The following is a 26,400-nucleotide window of genomic DNA, read 5'->3' as shown; positions in this document are numbered from 1 at the left end:
ACAAGGTTGCCAAATAACACAAACTATTTACAAGTAAGAGCCCACACACTTGTTTTTAGAAAAGCAACCCCTTCCCCACTATAATTATTGATGAACTGTTCCACTCAATATTTGAAATGCTTCTATTAAAAAAGAAACATCACCATCTTATCCCTATTTCAGTAAGTGCTAAGAAAATATTTGATCTGACTCTCTCTTGAAAAACCTTGAAAATATACTCTGGATCTATTTACTGTAGGACAGAGACATTCATACATACTTTAAGGTACATGCATATATTTTAAGGTAACTTTTTCCATTATAGTAAAAAAGGAAGACACAGTAAGAAGCAGAAATGCACTGTATATTTTAAGAACTCAATCACAGAATATTAATGAATGTAACCAGCATGAGAAGGTAAATCCTCAAAGTCAGCTCTAACACTTGGAAGAACGCTGGAATCCTCTCCCTCGTGCAGCAGCAGTCTGAACAGAATTGAAATGCCTCTAGTCTGTGAATGTGTTAAATATAGGATATCCTAACTGCAATGTATTCACATGTTCTGGTATTTTTAGAAGAGTCTAAAAAGAGTATTAAAAACCTTACATACACTGTTTGGGATGTCAATTTTATTATTCTACTAAGACTTTTAAGTGAAAAACAGGCTTTTAGAGGAATCTGGATTAAAGCCAACTAATACGACAAGTAAACATATCACAGGTCATGCTATTCATGCTCTTCCACAGTAAAACAATAGTTACCACACCTGAAACTTTAAGTATTAATAGCCACTTCCACAAGTTTGAGAAGTGCATATCAAGAACAAGCTAAAAAATTAGTTAAGCTTTTTCTTTCTAGATTTTGGAAAGTTAGCTATTAACATCTGACTATATTTAACTGCATGCTATATTACACTGTTGCTACACGAACAAATCACTACTGGCAGGTTTAAACAAGCAAGAGAGCAGGAAAAAGTACAGGGATAGCATTTAAAACTTAAGAGAAAAACAGTCCCGACAGAAACCTGAACAGACTTACCATGGATTCTGTTCTTCCAACAACAGAAAACCACATTTTGATCTCCGGGACTACAGATCCTTGAAAGAAAAAAAACAATTCTCCACTTCTCTTTCAGCCCTCTACAGCAACCACCACTCTAGTCTGCTGGATTTTCCAAGATACCCATCAAGATAACTGAGCTGGATGCTATGACACGGTATAGCATTTATCAACACCAGCTATAACCAATACAATATTCAGACTCTTATGTAATCAGTTATGCCGTTCTGACTTTCATTTGCTTTAGAAGCTTTATTAAACTTTGAAAACTGCTAGAAAAACAAAAAGGGAGCCCTTTTGTAGAAAAGACAAAAAAAATCTCCAAATTAAACAGGAAGTAATGTGCTGGCCCACAGATGGCTACGAAGTCACATGCAAAAGCCCCCAAAAAGCGATATATTTTTAAAGTAAACTGCATGCACACTCTGCTTCCAAATCATCTGGATTTCATAAAAACTTAACCGCAATGTGGTTGGAAGTCAGGCAGCTTTTAACATCAAAACATCTTTCGGGGTTAGAGCAACCAAATTCTGCACACAACCTCAAAAGGCAATACTGTTCCTGATGCCCGACCACTCCTACCTCCTCAATTTCCATATACCCATTACAAAAGCTACTGCTAATAAAGCTACCTGAGTATTACTATAAGAAAACACGCAACACCTATGAAAAGGTAGAACAAGAAGTCACTGTTTCAGGTCATTTAACATGTGAAGTTATAACTTTAAAACCAAACAAAAAAATCTACGTATAAAGCATTCAGTTTAAGAAATGCTGCTAGGTATTTTCCCGACTTAAAACAAAACAACCACACGAAACTGTTTACAGTGCTCTGGCACCTAACAGTTATTGCATAATGAGACGTGTTTTATCTGGCATGCATGCATACAGCATATATGCTTGCTGCATGGTTGCTCAACTATGCTCTGGGGCTGTCCTGCCTCAGAAAACACCCTTAGAGCAAGCTCAGGTGAACAAGCTGATGTGTAAGAATTGTGCTCTCCCTGACATTCCTGGCAGGCCTATAAAACTTCTAATTAAATAAAATATGAGCAGCTGTGAAGTAGAAGTAACACACAAACATTCTGCCTGTCATTAGGTGGAAAGAGGATCAAGCAGGGGGTCTGTCAGTGACATAACGCTGTCATATACTCCTTGACTCACCTTCCTTGTTCTTGGTTTGCTTTTACATTAATGTCACTGTGTTTGCAATCAATCCACCAGTATCACAAAATGAAACCATCTATGCTAAGAATAAGCAGGTATACAGTATTTCAATGCAAGTTGTGTCACTTCTCTGCTTGTAGGACCTTAGCTTCAACACAATCTTTTTAGATTGCTGCAGGACAGGAGTGACCATCACTTGGTAATTAAGAACATTTAGCATGGAAGGGGTATGGAAGGTATAGTATGCACCTTACCCATTAAAAACTCCTAATTGGCATAGACTTTATTTACCTACTAAATTCTGCAAACTAATAAAAATCCAAAGAATTATCAAAGCATGAATTAGTTAGATGTTTCCTTGAGGATGAGCAGATTACTACAAAAGGGAAACAGTCAAAATTATAGTAGAAAGTAGAAGTTATTTTTCTTTATAGACATCTATAGATGGGTAAGAAATGCAGATTCTCTGAATACCATTTTAACTATCTTTATACAAAGCCAGAGACAAGTATCAAGAGCCCACAAAGACTTAACATGACAGGCAGGTCTGCAGTGAACATGCAAAGCGTTCTCACAGTGTGCTACTGACAGCAACTATTTTGTCACATCCCAGGAAAAAAACAACTGTTTTCCTAGCCACGCTGAATAGTTTCAGAGTTGTATTTCACTGTTTAGGACAGTGCCACCTATTGACCAGCCCCTGCATTTTCTTTTAGTACAGCACTTTTGAAGCACACTGAAAAACAGAAGTTAAACAAAGATAACTGGGTTTGCAATCTAACTCGGATCCCATGCACGGCATCAGTAACTGCATATTTCTGAAAGCAAGTATGAGCTTTAATTTCTTCAGCTATAAGGTATCTTCATATGAACACGTGACAGCCAACCTTTTAACACTGGAGAAACCTAAATCTATTCTCATACTTGCCTCTCCCTCTCATTTTAGATACTGTCATATTTTAAAAGTTTAGAAAATTTTAAACAATCTATTAAATTTCTTTCCTCAGCAAAGGAGAAAGTGAAAATTTTAATTTTTATGCTGGTAAGAGACACATGACTTGAGATGCGTTAGAATAATTATTAGGAAACATCAACAGGATAATGATAGAAAGGAAAAAATCCACCCATTATTACTAGCTTCTCAGCCACGCTCACTCAATTCTCTAATATATTTTGCCCTGCTCAGCTTGAAAAAAAATAATGCCTTTGTATTCTTCCTTAGCCTACTGTTTTTAGGAAGCCTGTTACAGGAAAAATGTGCTATTATTTGCTTACAGTTAAGTAGCGTACACCCCTTGAATTAATTGCTTGAAAATAATCCTATTTAATTACCAGTGCAACTTATTTCAACACAATGAAAGACAATTATGTCTATCCAACACCTTGCTGACTTAAATTAAGCAAAAGTTTCTATTCTACATATGCTAAAAGTAGAAATCTGTCTCTTGCTTATTTAAGATCAAGATTCAAGACATGACCTTTTTAAAAACAGAATTCCAATACGTGGCAGGCATGCAGCACCAAGATGACCTGCAGTCACTGCCTGGCCCACTGGATGTTTCTGCAACTGATAGCAACTAGATATCTAGATATCTAGCAACTAGATATTCTGCAACTAGATATCACAGTTTAAAATGAAAAAAAATTCCACTGCATGTTTTGAAACATTCAACAGAAATGCTGTCAGAAGGCAGTCTGAAGTCCGATACATATTTAGTCTGGCATATCGTAAGATCTACTATTTGCTTCTCAAATTATTAACCTGCTCGATAAAAATAGGAGCAGAATATTGAGTTACATTTGCCAGGTCCCGAGTAGTTTTCTCAGTAATAACTGATTGTTAGCAGAACATACCTGACATCTGGTATTCCTTTACAGAATGTCAGAAATAAGCCTTTAAAAGCCAGTATCACACAAGATTATCATTTCAAGAACTGACTATGAAATGAGCAAAGTTGCAGGGAAAAAATGTAGTGCTGTTTAGAAGTAAGTAACTACATGAAATAACTTAAAAGATGTAAAACAACTAAGTCTTCAGCCCATGTACTAAGCGGCAAGGAAGAATAGATTGTTCTGAAAAGTTTCATGTACTAGTGAAGGCATGTGAAGAAAAACTTGCTCTACCTGTACCTCTATGTACACTACACAATAACTAGAAGGACTTTTGGATACCACAGTTACATAATTCATAGCAAATTTAAAATAGAAAGATTATGCCTCTTGTGCAACCAACTTGATAAGGAAAAGTCAGTCAATTAGTGGAGTCCTCCACCTGGTGGCTGGAGTTGTATGTGCATTCTATATATTACCACCAACAGGAGTACCATACACCCAAGATTCCAGTAAGTCAGGGCAAGAGTTATTATCCCTGCCTCACCAAACTACATAATATGCTGTAGCTCTCTACTATAAAGAAGCAAAACTGATGTCATGTATGCAACTACATACTGTGCAAAAGATAAGGCCTTGCCTTCATAGCAAAGTAGAGACAAACTTTATTTTAGATATTTTTATCCATTCACCTACTACAAAAATTACTGCACATACTTTATTCTATTTACTGCTTTTCTTAGCCAGATACTTCTGCTGTTTTCAGCAAAAGTGCTAAATAAACTAGTTTATTAACTCAATTTAATAACATTGCCAATTTTTGGCTTAGAAAACTGCCAAATAAACCTGCAGTAGAGCTTTAGACTTAAATGTCATAACTACTACATCCATATGTTTTTTCTTGCATTATCTCTGTGTATTTTACATAAACATTTCCCAGCTGGTATAAGAGTATGATCAATATGACATGCACGACAAACTCAAGGGAAGCAAGTTAACGTTTTCCACGAAAGGTAGATCAACCCCCCCCCCCCCCCCCCCAAGAAAAAAAAAAAAACAACACACAAACAAAACACTTTTTTTTCCTCCATAACACTTACACAAACTGACTTCCATACCTTGGCAGCTACAATGCTGAGGCCCATTCCGTTTTGTTTTTTCAATGTTACAGTTATAATTTCAGGTTCTTTCCTCAAAGGCTGAGCCTATCAAACAAGGCAAAAGAAAGAAAATGAAAGATGACAGGAGTTCACATGCACTACCAGGCTATGAAAATTATTGTGCAAAACAGCTAATCTACAATAAAAACTAAGCTGTTAAAGCAGCAGCACATCTCTAAATCTCATCTCAGATACCATGCCTGAAACTCCATTTTCAAGTTGGAATCCCTTAACGCTTGATAAATATGAATTCACGTTATCAAGTATTGCATCTGTGTTCTGAACACTAACAAAGTTATGAAATCTACCTACTGTTCTCCTCCAATTCAGTAAAGAGATGATTACTTATTCACTATTTGAAATGTTAATGTGTACAAATGTAATGTCTATAAAACATTATAAAATGTTTTCTTTTAATGAAAGCCAAAGTACCGACTCAGTATGCCACTGTTAAAAAGATGACGGTAATCTACATGGAGCTCAGTTTGTAATACTTTATCTAGAAGATAATTTTGAAAAGATATTAAAGGGCTAATTAGTTTTAAAGGCAAAGAGTTGAAGCCTTAAAAGAATGTTCAGAAAATTTTCACTTCTGAAAACTACGTAAGTCAAATAAAACTCAACCCCCCGCAAACATTTTCAGTAATTTATTTGCATCTTTGCAATATTGCCAGTTCCCTGCTCTCAAAAAGTTGCCAGTCTTATTTAGCTGAAGCATATAAATTTATTCATGTGCAACCTAGTTTGTATTCATATTAAAACCCGCCAAGTGCAAGCTCCACAAGACCCATGAGAAAGTAGAAATAAAGCAAAGGAAATTAATTTAAAAAATATTGACACTGAGTAAGTTCAAATACTACAAAAGCAAGTAGATTTCAAACTAGTAAGATTCTAGCACTCTTGTGCCAAAGTCTGCAGAAGTACAGAATCTGCTTCTACTGTAATCAGGATTTACTCCATTAATTTAAGTAGAAAATTTATTAAACTAAGTCAAAAAAAAACCATACACACTGGAAAAAGTTAGCCACTGGGAACATAACATCATAATTAGTCTATACCTGATTTTACTTTTTGTCTAACAATAGAAGAAATTCTTCAGTGAAGATCTGAGAAGGACGACCTATCCTAGGCAATACCCCTGACTACCTCACCAACTATAAAAGGGGATGTTTACCCAATGTTTAGATTATGTGGACATGTTGCACCAAGAGGTGGTGTGTGGGCCACCACCATGAACAGACTTACTGTGCTCTCAAACATGGCACATTCAATTAACATATATGCACCAGAGAAGAATGCCTAAATTCTGTTACCTGGACCATCTTAAAGGGTATTGATTTCGGTAGAGGAATTAAATAGTAGCATCTTGCATTTCTCTGTGTAGCTTTTTAAGGCACACTGGCCAGAACTCTACTTTTTCTTAGTTTGAGGAACAGCAAGTACCTAGTACATAACTTCAGATGACTTTTGATTCCACTAGTTCTAAAAAAATGCATTTCTTTAGAGCAACAAAGGGAAGAGGAAGAGCAAATCATTTCAGGACTGATGCATCATCTATAGATTTAGGAGATGCTCTCTTCTGTTTTGGGACTGAGGCCCAAACACATTCTTCAGGATGCTAGATGACATAATGTCATCTAACAAATGCTGGGTTCTGAACAGAGCAAATGAAGCTTTCAAGTCCCTCTGAATACCGAGGAGTAAGCATTTCTCTTAGAGGGCCTTAGGAAGACAGGTAAATTCCAGTTTACAGTCACATTAACGGTTATTTACAGATACACGTCCATATACACTTTTGCCAGTGTTTAAAAGGAGTTTCTTTGCTGTTTACTCCAAAGTGGTGGGGGAACACAACAAACAATCTTATGTGAGAATTCTATCATGCAACAACCTAAAAAAAAACACCCCACCTGACTCACAAAAATCTGCAAATAGTTCCTTAAATTTACCAAATCACTCATGAACTACATGTTTAATTAAGCCTGTTCCTCCTGACAAGAATTAAAACTTACCACACGCAACACAATGGCTTACCAAGAAATCACTATTCAATTTTCACCGTTATTCCCTGAATTAATACTTACTAGCTCAGCATTCTCATGTGACAGGTGACTTTCATAGTCTGCACCTTCAAAGTATATTGTCCATGTGCCTGGTGACCGTGGATGAGGTATTAGTCTACAAAAACCTGAAGGAGAAAGTAATGTTAACATAGCCTTGGTATTTTGTCAACAGATTAATTAAAATCAAATAGCCTGCCACCAGGAAATAATCAAACAGAAGTATTCATCTTTTTTATATTTCGAAGTATGTGTAATCTTGTATCTTATATGCAATTAGGTGCTTCACTACAATTTTATGAAACCTACAAAATTTTATACTTCTACAGCTGCTGCTTCTGCGAAACGTTTATTTGAAAACATTAAGAGCTCATAAAAAGCTCTCGGGCTGTAAAATACAGCTTCTACCAACAGGAGATGTGAAATATCAAGCCCTCTTGTAGAACATGAGCAGCTATCACTCAGAATAAGACAGCACCATGGAAAGCTTCTGCTTTGCACAGAGTCTAACTAGCCAGTCTAAGCTTAAATTTGGCAGAAGTGAAGCTTTGCCTAGACTAATATTCAGTGCAATTCTGCCACTAAAAACAGGGTTTTATTTACACAGCAATTTCTAGAATAAAAAATAAATAACTACATTAACTGAGAGGCTAGGCTGGTGCTTTGTCCATTGGCAATGTCTGTGTCAGAGACAGAAATTTAAATGAGGCGCTTCAGTCAGGTGATTTCATTATTTTATTTTTGAAAGTTATCCATTGTTCTCTCCTAAATCAAGGAGGGTGAAAATCCACATTAGTCTGATTACAAATCACATCATCCAAAAAGATGAGCTTTTCCTCTTCACAAAGATCATCTTTCAGCAATTCGGTTTACACTGATTTACTGCAAACCAGTCACTTAGAATAATTTAAGAGATACCTTAAAAGTAAAAATTTGCATATACGCATCAAAAAAGGCCTTGTATGCAATAACTATACAGAGATTTTTAAAGCAAATGAATTATACTTCCTCATTACTTTATTCTGCTAGTCCTCTTCAGTCTCAAGACTATATCCTCTGTAACTCACTTTCCAAACACTCAGTTTCCTAGCAATTGTGGGTTTTTTTTTGTTGTTGTTTTTGTTGTTTTTTTGGGGGGGTTTGTTTGTTTTTAAATGCAAGAATATGGCATTTCTATAAACTAAGCTGGAACTGACAATTGCAAAACTTCTGTTGGACACAGTAGTTCTGCTTCGTATACAGCTTCCTCTTCTGTTCTGCCTGTCACGATATTTCTGTGGAAGGTTTTGAACAACCATTTTAAAACAGAAAACTTAAGAAATTATGTAACAAAAAAATGTAATAAAATTGAGTAGCACAAGATAAGCATAGTGGTTGAACAAATTACGATAATTGCCGTGAGTCAGACCCACTACTTTGCTTTCTCAAGTTTGATTTACCCAACCATACTAGCTCTCTCTGCTCCTCATTTGAAATTTGTTTAGACTGCAAATTCCCAAGCCATATATTCTTACAGTGAGATGAACATTAACGAATTATTTTAAGCTTAAGTGTTTTTTAATGTTATATGAAAGCAGTTTACACGTAAAAAATTGCCTAAACTATTTAATTCTCATTAGCTTTAAAAGACTGGTGATATTACTGAAGTATTACAAAATTTACATTTATGTATTTTTTTTTTTTGCAGTTCTAGCACCAAAATAAAAACTAACAAAACAGAACAAAAACCTTTTGGAGCAAAGGCAAAGCCAAATGTCAGTAGACACTAGTAACTAAGCAGTGCTTTCTCAGAACCTTGAAAGCAAATGAAAGGGATGGGGAAAAAGTATAAGAATTCAAGAACACTGTATAGCTTTTATGGGTTGCAAAATTAGACAATACGCTATAAAAAAATCGAAATACACATAAAGAGAAAGTCATTTACAATTAACTAAAATGTATTTTGCATTCTGTGCTCACTACACCAAAAATGAAACTCATCATAAAACAGAAGAACTGACCTCTCTGACACAGAGGATCCAAGAATTCTTGTAAACCACTTGGAACATTTCTGACAACATCACAAGAATAGCCATCTTCTGGTAAAAGAAAAGGCAGCTGTAAGTCGGGGTCCTCTTCCAACTGGACTTCTCTGCCATCGCTGCGAGCAAGTTCATCAGCCGTATTTTCTGCAACAGTTACTACATTTTCTATCAGCTCCTGGACAGAAAGTAGAAAGACACTGTTATTATAATGAAAATTTAAAATAACCCCTTTAAGGAAAAAATAAAATAAGAAAACATTAAGACTTCATGAAAAGAATCTGGGAAATTGAATATCAGAGATGAAACTTCTTTGGCTCCACTTTGTACACAAAGGATGCTGCACTGCTTTATTTGTCAAATCCCATAGATAGTACAGTTAGCAAATAAAATTCGACAGCATTTGTTTTTATTTCAGTGTTTTCAAAAACTGTGTCACATTTGTACTTGATAGGACAAGTGCATTTAAAAAATATCTAATCTAGAATGTGCATGTTCAAGAGGCAAGTTGGAATCACAGGCAACTTTAAAATTTTGACAATTTGTTGAGTATACTCTGTAAGACTAAATATATAGGAAAGAAACATATGACTTATGTAAACCGGTATTTTCAGCTCCATCAGGACACACATACCCCATAAAGGGCCAATGGCATATACAGTTGCCTAGTTTGGAAGGTTTATAGAACGAAGTCTTTAATTCTACACGCCCTGTGAGCTCAGTGCAGTACAGAGAACCCCGTTAAGATAGATAACTATTTTTAAAATAACAGTAGAAGCATAGGGACATAGAGTAGAATCACTCAAGGTGCAGCAAGGAGCTGCAGATATTACATTTGGCACTCAACTGTTCTGCTTAGTATTGCAGAAAGTTCTGTGAAACTGGTATGGTCTTCACGTTGTAGCTACGGTGGTGGCACAGTGTGCAGCAGTCTTCCTACTACATTTCTGAGAACTGTAAGATTTCAACAGGGTACCTATCACTAGATTGTATGGATTGATAAGATTAATACAGAAGTTAACAAAAATCAATTTCCTAACAACTTCACAAAAAGGTCCAACCAGCATGCAGTTTCTGTATGCTTCTATTCATCCCAAATTACTCACGAGTACACAATGAAAAGGCTGCTCTCTCCCACCCTCCCCTCACCCCAACAGTTCCTTTGTTTTTCTGTTACTTTAAATGCCTTAGGCAGGTAAAAACAAGTTTTAACATGAAAGTTTTCAGTTATTACCTTTGCATTGTACAGGAAAAATAAAACAGGCAACTATTAAAGTGATACAACTCATCCTTCTCAAGCACTTGGTGTCTTCAAAGTTATGCAGTTTTCCTTAGGAACCAAGGAATCACCTCTCATTTGACTCATCACTGAATCTAACCGAACAGGAAGAATCAATACCTAAATGTAACTTTACTGCTAGCATTGTTTTTGGAATAGAACTTACCCCTGAGATGTATGGTTTTCCTGGCATTGAGTTGTAATTACTACAATTCATTTACCTGAAGCTGCTACAGATATTCCACGCAGATTACCTAACTGTAAGTATTCGCTTTACTCAAGATTTGTGTGTGATTTCCAGTTTCATTCTACAGCTTCTACTTGGCTCCCAAAACCAGCTTGGCAATCGGGTCTTAATCTCATTCCTGTTATGCTATTGCGCCACTCCAAATATGTAAGCCTAGTGTAACAACTTTATTACTTGGGCACAAAGCAGCATACAGGCATGACAAAAACATACATGTATTCCCATTCGAACGTTCAGTTTCAGCAAATTTCAAGGGGGAAGTCAGATAAATCCAGACTGTCTTTAGGAAGTGCTCTCTGAGAAAAGCTTTTTTTTTTTACTGTAAAAGGTGCTAATTTCTAAAAGGATTACGTCAAACTAAAATATGTAAGCATAAATACACTTACATTCCTTTGAGCAGATTCCAAGACGTGAAATTTTTCAGCTTTGGCAGCAGTAAATCAGGGTTTGAATGTACACGTCTTTTTAATAGCAAGGAACAAAGAAGTACCAAATAGCACTTCATTGCAACAGGGAAAACTAGCCATACTATAATCCTCCTCTGACACTATAATCCTCCTCTACCACAATTAGTACTGTGGTTCTTTGAGGTCCCTAGAGAACAATAATTAAAAAAGTGGAATTCTACTTGTGTAAACAGGAAATATAAGCTATGTTCTTCAGCAAAAGACTTTCGGGTTTGGTAATCAATATATAAAAATCAACTGTACCCAAACCACAAGTCAAGTAAAGACCTTTAGAACCATTGTATTAGTACCTTTGATTTAATAAAGTGATACATCCACAGTTATTAAAAAACACTCTTTGTACACAATGGATTCAGTTGCATAAAAATTGGATTATCACCACCTTTTTAGACTTTTGATTTCAGTCAGCTGTCCTGTAATCATGTTTTACCTCAAGAATTCTCATTCACATATGATTACACTTCTGCAAGGAACAAAAAACCTCTTTTGACTTTTGTCAAGAAGATTCTTCCCATGGATAAGAGTTGGAATCTCATCTTAAATAGCAAGATAATAACCAATGCAGAAAGCAACGTATGTATGTGTATGCATATATACATATACACACATACAAACACATCTACACGTAAGAGTTGTAAGTTTCTTGTATCAATGTATCCAAAGGTGTTGTCCACTGCTTTATGAAAGGATTCAAGATTCACAGATTTTCATGTTCTACATGTTAAAAAAAAGGAAAAAAAGTGTTCCAGCTTCTTTCATTTGATCTCTACAGTCAAAATTTCAGTCTTTGTTCCTTGTGGTTATACACAGAGCTCGCTTTTTGAAGTGGAGTGCTCTTTGTGCCTCTTTTCTACCACCTTACTGGATTTCATCCACAAATTCTGTAAAGTGCAGCTACACCTCCCTGAGTTTGCTCAAGATGTATAGGTGTTACCATACCTTCTGATTTGGTGCCTGAAAGATTTGTTAATATCCTGCTTGAGCTGCAGTGAAGTATACACAAAGTTGGTGGTCAGAAGCATGCCAGTAGCACCAATGCTGCTTACTGTAGACTGCCTGCAGACTGCCTGCTCTGACTCTTTTTCTAACAATTCCAAATCAATCAACAACAACAAGATAGCTATTTTCAGCCATGGTGTTTTCACCTAGCCTATGTTCCTCAGGTATGTTAAATAGTGCAGCAAGTGATAGAAGAGACTTACTGTTGGGATAAGTGGTTCATCTGGAGCACAGTGATAATTCTGCAACAAAGCTTGTAGCTGCAGAGAATTCAGCTTAAAGCAAGTACTGTTAATATTTGGAACATCTGCATGTGAGTACTTGTCCATCGTAAGCAACGTGGTTGCCTGAGGGGAAAAAAGTCATAGTAGACAAATCCAAATGAGAATGAAACCTTAAGTCTTGCTTCAGAGTTTTCTTTAGTAAAGAGACCATAAACAAAGCAAGAAGCCAGATTTGCTACAAAAGCAACTTAAATATCCCCCAAACAACCACTAAATACACCTCCTGCACCTGTAAGACAAATGAACACTAAACCTATCGCAAAAGAGGCATACTGATTTTTCCAGGTACTCTTGTCTTTTTCAGTGTTTATTTAACTTAGTGTTATAAACAGAAATAGAACAGCATGTTGGCTAAAATCACCAAGTATCAATTTTACTTATAGTTTTAATATTAATGAGGTTGAACATACATTTTGTATCTTTACACGCTATCCCAACAGTCCAGAATAAACTCATACAAACTATGCTCACCTACATGCTGTTCTCTAGGAACATACAATGGAGAAACATTCTTTTCAAATACAGAATTGTGACAAGTGTTAATCAGAAATACACTCACCTGCACTATTCTGCTTAGGTGGCAATCAGCAGCCAGTTCTAAACCTTGTTTTTCTGCCCAGGCTTCAATATGGCCCAACTGTTGACGAACAATAGCTCCCCAATAATGTGAACACAGCCCTGAATCTGGGGCTGTAACTAGTCTGTTAAAAAGCCACATGTTGATAAAATGAAACAACTGGGAGAAGAGCTGTATAGTCAGCGCAGCATTCACTCTACATCGTCGCAACAGGGACATAGCTCCAGTCAACGTATGCAGCACATCATCTACAGAGATAAAACAAAGCAAGTCAATTCACATACCACGATATACATACAACTGGTTTAGGCCATACATACTTAGACATATGGACACTCAACCCAAGTTAATGAATACTAAGTAGAACCTACATGAGTTTAAGTTCCACACACCTTCAGAAATAAATGTATTGCTTCATATCTCTTTAATGGCTTTCAAGATTAAGCAACATTAAACTGACAGCTGAAATAAATATTTAACTCCTGAAGTGAAAGTAAGTAAAGGCAAGTGACTGACAGGCTAGCTACAACGACATACTCTGATGGACCTATGGCTCAAACTAGGAAGAGGTTGGAGAAATGAAAGCTGAAGGCTGCTTTGGCTGCAGTGCCTCTAAGATGTAGGGGTTCAAAATCCTGACAGAAAAAAAGACAAATAATAGAATTACAGTTCCAGACTTCAGGAGGGAATACTTTGATTCATCTATTCAGATTGGCATGTTCAGGCACGGGAGACTGCCCTGGAGGGCAAAGGGGCCCAAGATAGCTGGCTGATCATTTAGAACCAAAGCACAAGAACAGTCAGTTCTAATGGGCAGAAAATCTAGCAAGCATGGCAGAAAACAAGGAACTCCCAACGGAGCTCAAACACAACAAAGAAATACAAAGGTGGAAGTGGGGATGGGTTACCTGATAGGAACACAGAAACAATGCAAGCATGACATTTAGAAAGCCAAATACCTGTGAAAATTGAAACTAGCAGCAAAGGATGCAAAGTGCAACAAGAATGGCTTCTATTAAATTCACCAGCAGCTTATTGAAAGCTAAGGAAAATGTGGACCCATTGCTCAGTGGAGCTAAGTACCTACTAACAGACATAAAAAAAAAGAAGCTGAAGTACTTCATTTTATTCTTTTTTTAATTTGTTTAGTTTTCACTAGTAAGGTCCTTTGTGCATAGTAGCAGAGGCTGTGGGCATAGCAGTAGAGGAAGATCAAATAAAGGACTACTTCATCTGACTGGACATGGTAGTTAGTCTACAGGGTCAGACAGGATGCATCTCAAATTGGTGAGGAAACTGGCTGACATCATTGCAGAGCTATTATTATTAAAGTACTATGATAATGGAGGAGCATCCTGATGACTGGAAAGAGGCATTGCATCCATTTTCACGAAGGGCAAAAATAAGGACCAGGGATCTGCAAGGCCAGCCAGCTTAACTTTAGTCCCTGGGAAGGTTATGAGGTAAATCCTAGTACAAGCCGCTTCCAAAGCATACATACGAGGTGTTTTGGAAGAGCTAGCATGGATTTACCAAGGGCAAATTATGCATGACCAACCTGACTGCCTTCAGTGGTAAGATGACTGCCTTAGTAGACAAGGGGACAGCAGTGGATGTTGTTCCTTGCCTTGCCCTTTAGCAAGACTTTTGTCAGATTTTTCCACAGCATCCTAATACTGAAATCATTGAAATAAGACTGGATAAGCAGATGATAACTCAGGTAGAGAAGTGTCTGGATCACTGGACTTGGTGGATTCGTGGTTATATAGTCCAGCATTAATAGTTATTAGTACCCAGCTATTAAGTGGATTCCTTCATAGATTAAGGCTGGGATTGATACTGTTTAATGACTTAATTAGTGACCTGTGTGACTGGATGGAGTGCATTCTCAGCAAGTTCACATAAGATACCAAGCTGGGGGGAAATATTGACATACTGAAGGGTAGGGTTATTATTCAGAAGGACCTCAAGAGGCTGGAGTAATGAGCTGACAGGAACTTCATGAAGTTCAAAGGCTTCTGGGAAGGTATATCTGCAACAGCATAGCTGGGCGCCATCTGCATGGAAAGCAGTCTTCCAGAAAATGATGAAGAGAACCTGGTAAACATTAAGTTGAATATCCTGGCCTGGAAGGTGGCCAGTTGCATACTAAGCTGTTAAGTTAGCAGCAGTGCAGCCAGCAGAAGGGAGGGAAGTGATCCTTCCTATCCATTCAGCATTTGTGAGACTGCATGGAGCAAAGCATCCAGTTTTAGACTCCCCAGCACAAGGAAGATACTGATTTAATGGAGCAAACTCAGAAGTGAGCCACCAAGATGATTAGGGGGCTGGAAAAAAGGACATAAAAGAGGGAAGGAGAAGTGGATTTGGTTCATTCTGAGGAAAGAGCAGGCTAAGGGCAGAGCTTCCTGCTGTCTTCGCCTGTCTAAAAGGAGGGTTAACAACTAGACACCTGTGAAAGGTGCACAGTGATAACAGAGCAACAGGCAACAAACAAAAATTGGAGCATTGGAGATTCCAACTAGATATATTAAAAATATTTCCACCAAGAGGATGGTCAAATGTTGGAACAGGTTACTCAGATGTTATGGAATCTCCATCCTTGAATGGAGATTGAAAAACTCAGTTGGGCAATACTCTGAACAACCTGATCCAGCTGAATCTGCCTTGAGCATTAGGATAGATTAGATGACATCCAGAAGTTCCCCCTGTGATTTTAAAAGCCAATACAGATCAGTCATATGCCGTTACTGTCCTTTCCTGTTTGAATCAGTTTGTTATGAATGATAACTCTCTCACAGGTTAGGGCAACTTGTATTTGTCATATCATTGTTAAGAAGAATTCTATTTATTCGTTATTAATTGCATGGTTTAGAATACACAAGAAAAGTTCAAGCAGTCTAACCTATTTTAGGCCTCTGAGGATTATTTTCCTCTGGATCATCAAGGAACGCTGGCATATAGTTATTAAGCTCTGACTGCAGACAATGAACGAGGTACCTGGAAGGGAGGAATGGGGGTAGGGAGGGAAGAAGGGAAAAAAAAGAACATTTAAACATTTACATTTTTTATACGTTTATTATTAATGCTTCTAAATAAGAGATCTGGAAAATTACAAAATTGCTGAAATCAGTCTTAGGTCTGTTACTATAGTGATCCAAGTAATATTTTTTTAAAAGGATACAGAGAAACCAGTTCTCCTATGACTTTCCTAGAAATACTGGAAGAAGAATTAGATCATCAGGGAACAAAGAGCCACTAAAACACAATATTGCTACCACAAACATAAGAGAAGGTCATATGCTACACAAAGAATGCTGTCAGGCCAATCTTTAGGTCTGTAAGATTAAAAAAGTAATTTTCCCCTGAATAGAAATGCACTTTTTCCATTTTAAAATCTACCAAGAAGAGCACTAAACATAATTTTCCTGTTCTGAGCCAATGCACAAGATCCTGAAATGGTCCCAGTCTTCTGTGACAAGGAATCTTTCACTCTTGCATTTCTCTTTCAAACCAGTGAAATGAAAATTTTTAGTATTCTTTCACTTCTAATAATTAAACATTTTCTTTAACACTGCTTTATTGCAAATCATTTATGCATTTTTTTTTGTTAAGAACTGAAACTAAAAGGGAATCAAATTTTAATTACATAGACAAAGGAAAATAGTTCATGGATTTCTACTATTCCCCTTTCTGTTTCTGGTAACATTTTCATCTAGACAACAAAAGGGATGGCAATTTCAACCAACTCTGGTATATGCCAGTTACTGCCATCAAATAACATCTTCACAGCAGACTTCTTTCTTTTCATGCTTCTGTTATGCTTCCTTATTTGTCTTCTAAAAATACATTTCACAGCTCTTTTATCCTAAAGTGTAATACATCCATTTGAAATCTTCCATGTTACAGTGCACTTAGGGGAGAATTCACTCACAGCCAAAATTCATAAATACCATTTCTCATCCAGCCTGCTCATGTACAGAGTAAAATACAATGCCATTTCTTTCCAGCCATGGAAGTATTCAGTTAGCTAGACAGTCATTGAAAACAGAAGTAGCAAGACATCAATTAAAAGTGATCTGTGGTGAAGAGGCATAGGTTCATTAACAGTTATTAGTCACTTAGAGATGATATAAAAATGGAAAGACTGTCAAAATAGCTACTTACTATATCTTATTTACCCATAATTCTCCTTTTTTTTAAAAAAAATCTGTGCTAGTACATGCAAAGTAGTTTAGCGTTTCTCTGATATTCGTTGAATGTTCTGGAAGGGATGGTAAAGTATCACAAAGTACAAAGCTCTTTAATAATCAATCCCAAGCCATTAAGCCCATTTGAGTAAATACTAGACAAAACGTCTGAAGTGCTGAGTAGAGAAGCATGTTCTTAATCTAGATGTTTCTAATAATAATAATAATAAACTATAGAAATTACACAAGCTACTAACTTAATAAGAATCATGTTTTTTCAAGAAAACACGCACCTTGGATTACGTGCACACATTAACCACCACCCCCTGGACCTTCTCATCAAGGCTGCTCTCAACCTGTTCTCCGCCCAGCCTGTATTTGTGCTTTTATCTAAAAAAGTATCTATTGTGCTTGTATCTAAAATAAACACCCTACAAATGGGGGAAGGGTGTGTACAAGCCAACCAAGGTACACTAAGCCTTCTCTAAACATTAGTTTCAAAGGCAAATTTGCTGAAAAACACTTGTTCAATACTGGCTTAAAAAATAAAACTAAAAGGACAAAAATTAAGCCTTTCTTGCTGATTATCACCGTGCTCACTCAGTGCTGTTATCTTTGTTTGAGGATATCTTTATTTGAGCAACCTTTCCTCAGAGGATTTCCCTTCCCACTGGGTACCTCATTTAATTTTTCTTTTAATCAGTACTGTAATTACTTGAGTTGACTAACATGGGTTGATTTTACTCCAAGCCTAAACTTGTCTTTACATTATGTTTTTAAGAAAAACATTGTGCAAATTGTTATTTATGAAAGGAGTAGATTATTAATTTAATCAGAAGCCCCGAAGAGCACAAGGTTCATTACATTACAAGCCCATAAATATTTAGGTCCATGTACTTAAACACTAGACTTAAACACTATCAGAAAACCTAATCTTTCTCCATACCTCTAAAAAACCTTAAACTATGAGATAAAGTGTTGCTTAAATTAGTTCGCTAACTAACACAAGAATAACTACAAAATATTAAGCAGTTCTCTAAATGCCCTGAGATTAAAGCTATGTGTTTTAACAAATGCTAACCAAAAAAAATTCAAGTATCAAACTACAGAAGAAAACCTCAAACTTCAAGCTACAGAAACTTAGTACTAAAAACAGTGACTGGCCACTCAACATCTTATTCAACTAGTTATGGTTCAAAGCCTACCAAACTTTCCATACCAAAATGGGAAATCCAGACAGATTGTTATTCCTTTAATGAAGAAACACATGAAAGTGATGCAGATGAAACTCCTGGCATAGCCCAGTCATCTCTATTCGTAAAACAAAAAACTGTAAAATGTAGTCTGGTCTGTCTTATAAGCCCTCCTCTCAGATATTTAGCAAGACATGAAAGACATTATTGCTATAACTAAAATTTGTGAAAAAGAGAAGATATTCTAAAAAACACAGAAATAAACTGTCACATTAACATATAGAAAGTTAAGTGAAAAAGAAGTTCATTAGCCTTACTTGAATGCCATTTGAACCAAGTGTGCCAAAACATCTTGTGCATCCACAGTAATTCGGCTAAGGTCTCGGTCTTGCTTTATGAAATTCAGTAATTCAGATGCATTTGCCATCCAAAAGGCAAGTGCCCCAGCAATATTCTTCTGTTTCTGTAAGCAGAAAGAAGCAAGAAATAATACAGAGAAATAGCCCTCTGATGAAACACTGCAGCTTAAAAAGGCTTCAAAAGATAGACCAGTACCTTTTTCCATTTCACCAAACATACCCCAGATACCAGATATTTGCAAAATGTTTATATACAACATTGCAAATTGTTGTTAACTGCTAAGTTCAATTTTAATGTTCTCTGAACATACAAAATTCTATTAAATTGCCAATAGCGGTATCAATAAAGCCACGGCATTAAGTACCTAGTTATACAGTGCTGAGAGCTTAACTGAATGCAGTATCTGGTAATCTGTACGCTTTTAAGCGCGTATTCCCTGTTGCCCCCTGCCACCCTGATACTGCACTCACTGGCTTTGATACCAGGTGGTACAGTATCAAGTACTGATCTATCTCACCATCTCCCGACCACAAATGCCAGGCCAGGCAACCTCAGATGAAATCCAAAGAATAGGAACCACAAACAACAAAAAGGAAAATAAAGGGAAGAAAAAGAACTTTGGTCATTTCATATCCACATTGAAGTGCGTTAAGCAGAAATTATGGAATGCCATAAAAGTTGCAAAGTCAAAAAAGGATTTTAGTACTGCATGTTCCAGTTGCTGAATGAGTGTTATGAACTGTTCAAGTCCAGCTGTTTGAGTATTGTATTTTGATATGGAAGCAGCATGAGAAACTGAGCTAAGCCAACATAGCTAGGATCAGTTCCCAGCAATATTTCCTACCTGATCAACCTGGTCTACCTCCTGGAGAAAAACGGACGAAGGAAATCAAACAGAATAGAAGAAAAACTTGTGAACAATCATGATAGCTTTAGAAATCAAACACTAAATATGAAGGTACAACACTTACGTTCACAGTTATACACAAATGCATTAATCAGTAGCTGTGATGCAACTGAGCTCCTTTAAAAAAAAAGGAATTATTTCAATAGGACTAGTAGCACGACAGCTAAGAACTGAAGTGCCCACACATCGTGATTACTTTAGGGAATGCCCTATGCTACTTGACATCCCGGAGCAGTTGGTTATTCTACACTCAGTGCACCACAGAGACCTCGCAGCACATTGCACAGGCAGCGGGGTAACTAGCCCTATGAGTAACACAGCCAGGGAGCTACTTGCCCACACTGCTGCAATGAAGACAATGTACACACACAAAGGGGGGACAGAAACCCCCCACTAGAAAAACGAAACAAAAACAAAATGAAAAACAAAAAAGAAAATGCAAACCAAAAACAAAAAACACACGAAAAACAAAAGCACAAAACACATTTAACATAAAACACCTATACACAGATTTAATACATGGCTTTTCAATTAAAGAACAAAAAGACCATTTTAAACAACAAAACAGAGTCAAATGAAATATCACACTAAGAGCTTAAATACTTGTATATATAAGCTACGTTCACTTGAGTGAACCGAACAAAGAAAGAAAGAAACAAAAAAACACATACTCCCACCAGGTACGCCTGCCTGATTATTTAAAACTAAGCTCTTCATTCTTTTGTATTTCTAATATCACCCTCCTCACTCCTGCATCACAGTAAGCTTAGATGAAAAAAATCTGAGATATCATTTTCTGTCACTATAAGTTAAGTTGGAGTTCAAAAAAAAAAAGGCAAAAAAAAGCTGAAAAAAGCTGCTACTTTTCTGTTTCTTCTCCCTTTCCAACCAAGCAAGCAAGGGACTCTGACTGAAGATGGGCTGATACAGGTTGAGAGGAGCTGCTCTGAATGTTGCTCTTTCTGAGCTGTTAAAATTTGCAGAGGATCAGAAATACTATAGAATGATTTGAAAAAATCAGAATACACAAAATTGACTTGCTTATATGAACTTTCTACTCCAATATTTCTATTGAAAATACTGAGCCTTTTCAGAGCTCTCTCCAATTTTATCCCTATCCCATATGAATTCTTCTATAATACATACACTAATGCAAAGACTACAGAAAGCCACAAAATTAAGTTTGTTAGCAAAAAACTTCCTGAGTAACTTCAGAAAGTTAGCAAGTCTCCTTATGGTCTAGGGCAGAAGTTTTGATCCTAATTTTTCTTATTTTCAGTAGAGTAGAAGGTTTTGTGCATCTTCCTTTTACTTTTGCTCTGCTTTGGGAATCTCTTTCTCCTTGCCCCATGTCTGTCTTCTCCATCTTTCACACCCTCAGATCCCTTTCAGTGCATGTATGCTTTACAGCCAAGACATACAAAAAAAAGCTATCTGTGACACAAAGTTATTAAACAGTAATTCAACTGTGACAGCCATCAACACACTTATTCTACAGCCTAGATGAAGTAATTTGACAGAGCTTAGCTAGTATTGTTTATATCCCACCACAACAGGTCCAAATTAATGAATTCTTCCTGGTTAAGCTTTAGAATCATAGAATAAAATCATCTAAGTTGGAAAATTGGAAAAAAGCTTAGACTACCAAGCTCAAGCATCTGAATCAATGCAACCTACTTAAGATTTTATTTTGTTGTCTCTAGCCTGCATCTTCACTGATGTTCTACTCTTCCATCACACTTGTGATTTCCTGTTTTCCCCGTTCCTCCAGCTTTTTCAGCTTGGGATTTGGAAGAAGCTCATCCCAATTTTTCTTCAGTTTTCAAACTACAGCTCCCTACAGTCTATTTCTTGCCACTGGATAATGTCTTCCATTAATCATAAATTCAGCTACCACTTCCCTGTTGATGTTTTCCCTAAACTTCAGATTGAAGACCAGATTGCAACCACAGAGATGCAAGGCTGGAGAAGTGGCCTTTCACAATGTCCTAAGTCCAGACAGACACTTAACTTTAACAGTTTCATGATACTATCAGCAGGATTATATAAAATACATTTGCTTGCAACAACTGCAAGGCTGGACTTGATTTAGGAAGTCTTTCTCAGTGCTGTAAATTAACGTTTTCACAGTTATTCTGTTTTTGAGCTTTGATTTTATTTTTTTTTTGAAAACTGATGCTTGAGCTTGTCTCTCTAGTATCTTTTAGCAGCTATACAGTTATCCATTTTAATTCAATACAAAGAGAATGTACAGCTTTATCTTTGCTTTCCCACTGTCCCAGTCCCTCTCACCCCAAAACTTTTTTGGGTCATCGCTACTAGTTTACCACAGTTACATAAACTGAGTAACTTTCTTTGATTCAGCTCTGTAACTTCCATGTTATATCTGAAGCCTTCATTGTTTCCCTTCCATTCTCCCAACTAAATTGCTTATGTTCATTTTCTTTGCATTTTCTATTCTCCACTACTGTCATAATCTCCCCTCCAGCTTGAACAAATTCACTCTTCCACAAGCAGATCATTTGTACAGCAGAAGTAAATTTTTAAACTTTTGACACCATCTCAAGTTTAATCAAATATCCATTTACAATGGCATCGACACTCAAAGTAGTGTACCAGTTCTTCACTTCATACTCTAACCACCTTTAACCTCTCATCAACACCAGCATATACAAAGTCTAGTTTTTTTTCTTACTGTGAAATGTCTTCAACATCGGCATTTTCTCCCGTTCTTTCTTGTGAAAGGTGAGAGCCTATTGCAACTGTTTACAGAACTACCTAATTACAACATCCTCCCTCCTGAAAACTCCACTAAACCTTTCCAAAACCTGAACAAAAGCTGAACAGATTGCGATTGCTGTGACATTCGTGCCACTATTTTGGTGTTACTTTCCTCTTTTCCCTTAGTCAACCTGTTTTCCAACACTTGCATAGTGAATTCTCTACAGTAGGATTGATATATTTGTTATGCTTGTACAGTGGCTAGCACAGTAGGGTCCGTGCTCTATATGGGCTACTATGGCAGCATTTTTTGCCACAAATGAATGTGTTTTAATAAATATAAAAATGTATTTCAAAAATGTATTTTCATATTTTGTATTCTTTCCTGTGAGGAAAATTTGCAGACAAAAGTTAGAAAAACTGATTAGAAAGGATATCTGAAATAACTTTGCGTTCTTAAGAAATTACCCCTACATTTGTCAGTATTTCAACAATGCAAGGTATTGTCTAGTTTCGTAGACAAACCAGTGGATCTAATCCTGTACAGGAAACAGAACTCCCTCTGTGCTTCTGTGGAACTCTTGCATATCTAATAGCAGTAACACCACACTAAACATAAGATACTGGAACATTTGAGAACTTACATTTTTCTTTGTAGGGCAATTGTGTTACCTTGGTTCAAGAAGTCCGGTTTTGTTAACGTTTTTGTGATTACAGAAATTGTAAAAGTAACAAGCATAAAAATTCAGGAGTATTTTTTCTTTTGAATATATTACTTTCAAGCATCAAACAATGCAAACATTCACTATTAATAATAAGTACATCCAACTTGTTTCATAAGAGCTTGCAACAAGAAATGCTTGCAAAGGTTTTATCTTCTAGAAAACAGAAGAGTAACTTCTTATCATAGAACGTGTCTTCAGAGCAACAGTCCCTCCCTAACCTCCCACATTGCCCAGGAGAGCATTTCTTCCAGCTCACATTAGTCATTGACACACAACAAATCTTCACACGGGAAATCAGTGCAGTCTGACTCTTACCAATAGTAGGTTAAACCCTAAGAAAAAGACTAAGAAGGTTACCAAATTATCTATAAAATATTTAATTCCAAAATTTGTTTTTGCAAAGAAACTCACCTGTATAACTCCTTCCATCATGTTCACCATCTTGTTGACTATTGCAATGACTTTGTGAGTACGCTCAGTAGGAGTGATGTCAGGTCTGTACTGGCTTGACAATACATACCGACATGTCATGTACAAAACATATGTAGGTGACAGCTTAAAATGAACTGTTGAGCTATTTGTGTAATTTATAATGGCAGATAAAAAGGCATCTTCAGCTATGAAGAAAGAAGAAAATAAAAACATGCCATAAAGCCAAACACTGGAACAAAATTAAATAAAACAATTTCATAACTGGTGGTGGAAAGTTCTTGAGGAGGAGAGTAGGGAGAGAGAAGCAACATACAGGAATTCTAAATTAAGTGTCTTATGTGCTACAGTTACTTAGGCACAATAACAAAGCTAGAAAGTGTGATCACTGGGAAACATTTCTATAGTATTTTCTGTCTCTGTTGAAAATTTGCATCTTCAAAGAAACAAGAAAATACAAGGCTTCTCTCATCTACTTCAACAAAATTCCCTTATTATAGGATATTGTAAACTACTAAAAAAAATTTGTCTTTGCTTGCTTACAAATCTACTGAGTTTCAAATATCTTAAGTCTGGACAATCTCTGATATGGTGTTTTTCTACCAGATCTGAGACCTTAAATAGGGGGGCTAGGATAATGAAAATCTAAGTACTAAACGAAAATTTAATCTTCACTAGATTCTATATTTGTATCTTGGTCAATATCCATGTTAATGTAGTATTCATGGCATGGGGAACTCTATATAAGAGAATGAATTCAATCTATTCTTTGGGAGGTGGGATTAAATTTTATTTTACTTTTTTTTTTTTTAAGTGAGGTTTGAATATCTGAAGATGAAGAGTTGAAATGCAACTAGAGTAAGATATGCATGAGACTACTTCAGTACCACTTCATCCTCCCCAACAAAATCAATTATATTAATGGATAGGCTATCATCTGTTCAATCTTTTTTTCTTTTAATGTTCACTTAAGTTACCTTTAAGTTCTCAAACTGTCTGAAATATTACACTACAGAAGAACACATCAACAGGTAAGTGTTTATAACTTGATAATTTACTCACAGCTTTCCCTGAATTCAATACTGGCAGGTAGGATCAGTTCTGGTCCATGGGTATCCTGAGATCTACAGAAAGATGACAAAAATTGAATCAAACAATCCACATGGGTGATATTAAATTCACTGTAATACAACAGATTTCACCAAATACATTGGTTCCAATTGCTGTCACAACAGCTTTCCCCAAAACAATCCTTTCCTTTACCTGTTCTCTAGAATCACTCAAGCTACTTTTGTCCACAACACAACAGATCACAATACAGACTTGAAATGTGGAGCCTGCATTATTAATGAACACCCTCCTTTGTGCTCCATGGAGGACTGATAGGATCGGGTTGCCATCTGCCATCAACAGAATTCAAATAGCAAATTATTCATGGACACATGAAAGAAAGTGAATCAAACTCCACCTGAAGCACCAGCTCTGCTACTAAAAGCAAAAAAAAAAAAAAAAAAGTACTTGGTCAACTTATTCATCCTTTTTTCTGGCAGGGAAATGGAAGAAAAATCTAGCCCCTATCCTAACGTGGTTGCTGAAATATGACATTAAGAAACACAAGTCATTCCAAGAGCCCCAGAACTATTTCTTCACTTAAACTGACCGCAGAGTTCTTTTCTACCAACACCTATCAGAGAACTCAAAGAGGAGAAAAAAATTAACAGAAAATTGATTTTTCTGGTGTCTTCAAAGGTTAAGCACATGCTTCACTTCTCCCTTAAGCAAAAGAATTAATTGGGCTCTTCTCTGTAGTCAGGCACCTACTTTCAGGAAACATGTAGAAGCTTAACATCTTTTCCATGTGGTAGCCATTTTTAACCATACTTAACCCAATAGGCAGCTTTCTTCTTACCCCAGCAACTTTGAGAAATAAAAGGATATAGAGTGATTACACAAGCCTCACAGTCCTAAGAAATCAGTCTAAACTAAAATTTTTGCTTGTTATTCCACAAAGCAATGACAGGACACTCCAAAATTAAATCAGAGAATTTTATTAAATCATTTAAATAATGACTTATTATAAAAAAGAAAAGCTCAATGAAACTAAGCTCTGGGGAGCTGAAAGTTAAGGAACAGGTGTCCAGGCACAGCAGGGCAACGTATACTCAAATGGTTAAGTCTTATCTGAAATCTCATTTTTTGTTTGTTTGCAAGTCTTTATTAGTATTTCATTTTTTCACCACAACTTGGAAAAAGTAGCATTCTGTTTGCCATCATTCAGGATACTGTGGTAACACTGAATGTCATCATACATAGCTTTTCTTGATCAGGAGATATGACATGTTTTTAAACTTAAAAATGAATACTTAATTTTTGCTTTTCCAACTCCTCTTATTTGCTTTTTCAATCTCCTATAATTTACAACGTAAATGCAATGTGCTCCATGCCATTCAAATCTAATTTGGGGTTTTAGGCATGCACTTATTTTCATCTTCTCTTCCAAAAGTGAACAGTGCGAATTAGAACCCAAGGAAACAGCAAGGAGCTGAGACAGGGGAGGGTCAGGCTGGGCGGTAAGGAACGGTTCTTCACCCAGAGGGTGGTCAGGCACTGAGACAGGCTTCCTGGGGCAGTGGTCACAACACCGAGCCAGCTGGAGTTCAAGAAGTATTTGGACAACGCTCTCAAACACATGGTCTGGTTTTTGTGTGGTCCTTTGGGGACCCAGGAGTTGGAAACAATGATCCTT

The 26,400-nt window shown here is 36.6% G+C and overlaps 1 protein-coding gene across 10 annotated transcripts in view; it reads right to left on the bottom strand.

The window, feature by feature from the left end:
* The window catches only part of AFDN (afadin, adherens junction formation factor), a 129,349-nt gene that overhangs the window by 37,026 nt on the left and 65,923 nt on the right, over positions 1–26,400 (bottom strand). For 6 of the 10 annotated variants that reach the window (XM_050709788.1, XM_050709789.1, XM_035538642.2 and 3 more), the window contains 10 exons: positions 24,717–24,778; positions 23,637–23,842; positions 19,717–19,737; positions 18,830–18,975; positions 16,035–16,129; positions 13,112–13,377; positions 12,472–12,615; positions 9,256–9,454; positions 7,280–7,383; positions 5,154–5,240 (listed from right to left, as the gene is read on the bottom strand). In XM_050709788.1, the coding sequence (XP_050565745.1) occupies positions 5,154–5,240; positions 7,280–7,383; positions 9,256–9,454; positions 12,472–12,615; positions 13,112–13,377; positions 16,035–16,129; positions 18,830–18,975; positions 19,717–19,737; positions 23,637–23,842; positions 24,717–24,778 (1,330 nt within the window). The remainder of the gene's footprint in view (positions 1–5,153; positions 5,241–7,279; positions 7,384–9,255; positions 9,455–12,471; positions 12,616–13,111; positions 13,378–16,034; positions 16,130–18,829; positions 18,976–19,716; positions 19,738–23,636; positions 23,843–24,716; positions 24,779–26,400) is intronic. The other 4 variants (XM_035538644.2, XM_050709790.1, XM_050709791.1 and 1 more) reach the window with 1 other exon arrangement.

The sequence above is a fragment of the Cygnus atratus genome, chromosome 3 (assembly GCF_013377495.2).
Source record: "Cygnus atratus isolate AKBS03 ecotype Queensland, Australia chromosome 3, CAtr_DNAZoo_HiC_assembly, whole genome shotgun sequence".
Classification (NCBI taxonomy): Eukaryota; Metazoa; Chordata; class Aves; order Anseriformes; family Anatidae; genus Cygnus; species Cygnus atratus.
The sequence above is the reverse complement of the archived record's forward strand: the minus strand, read 5'-3'. Positions and strand labels throughout refer to the sequence as shown.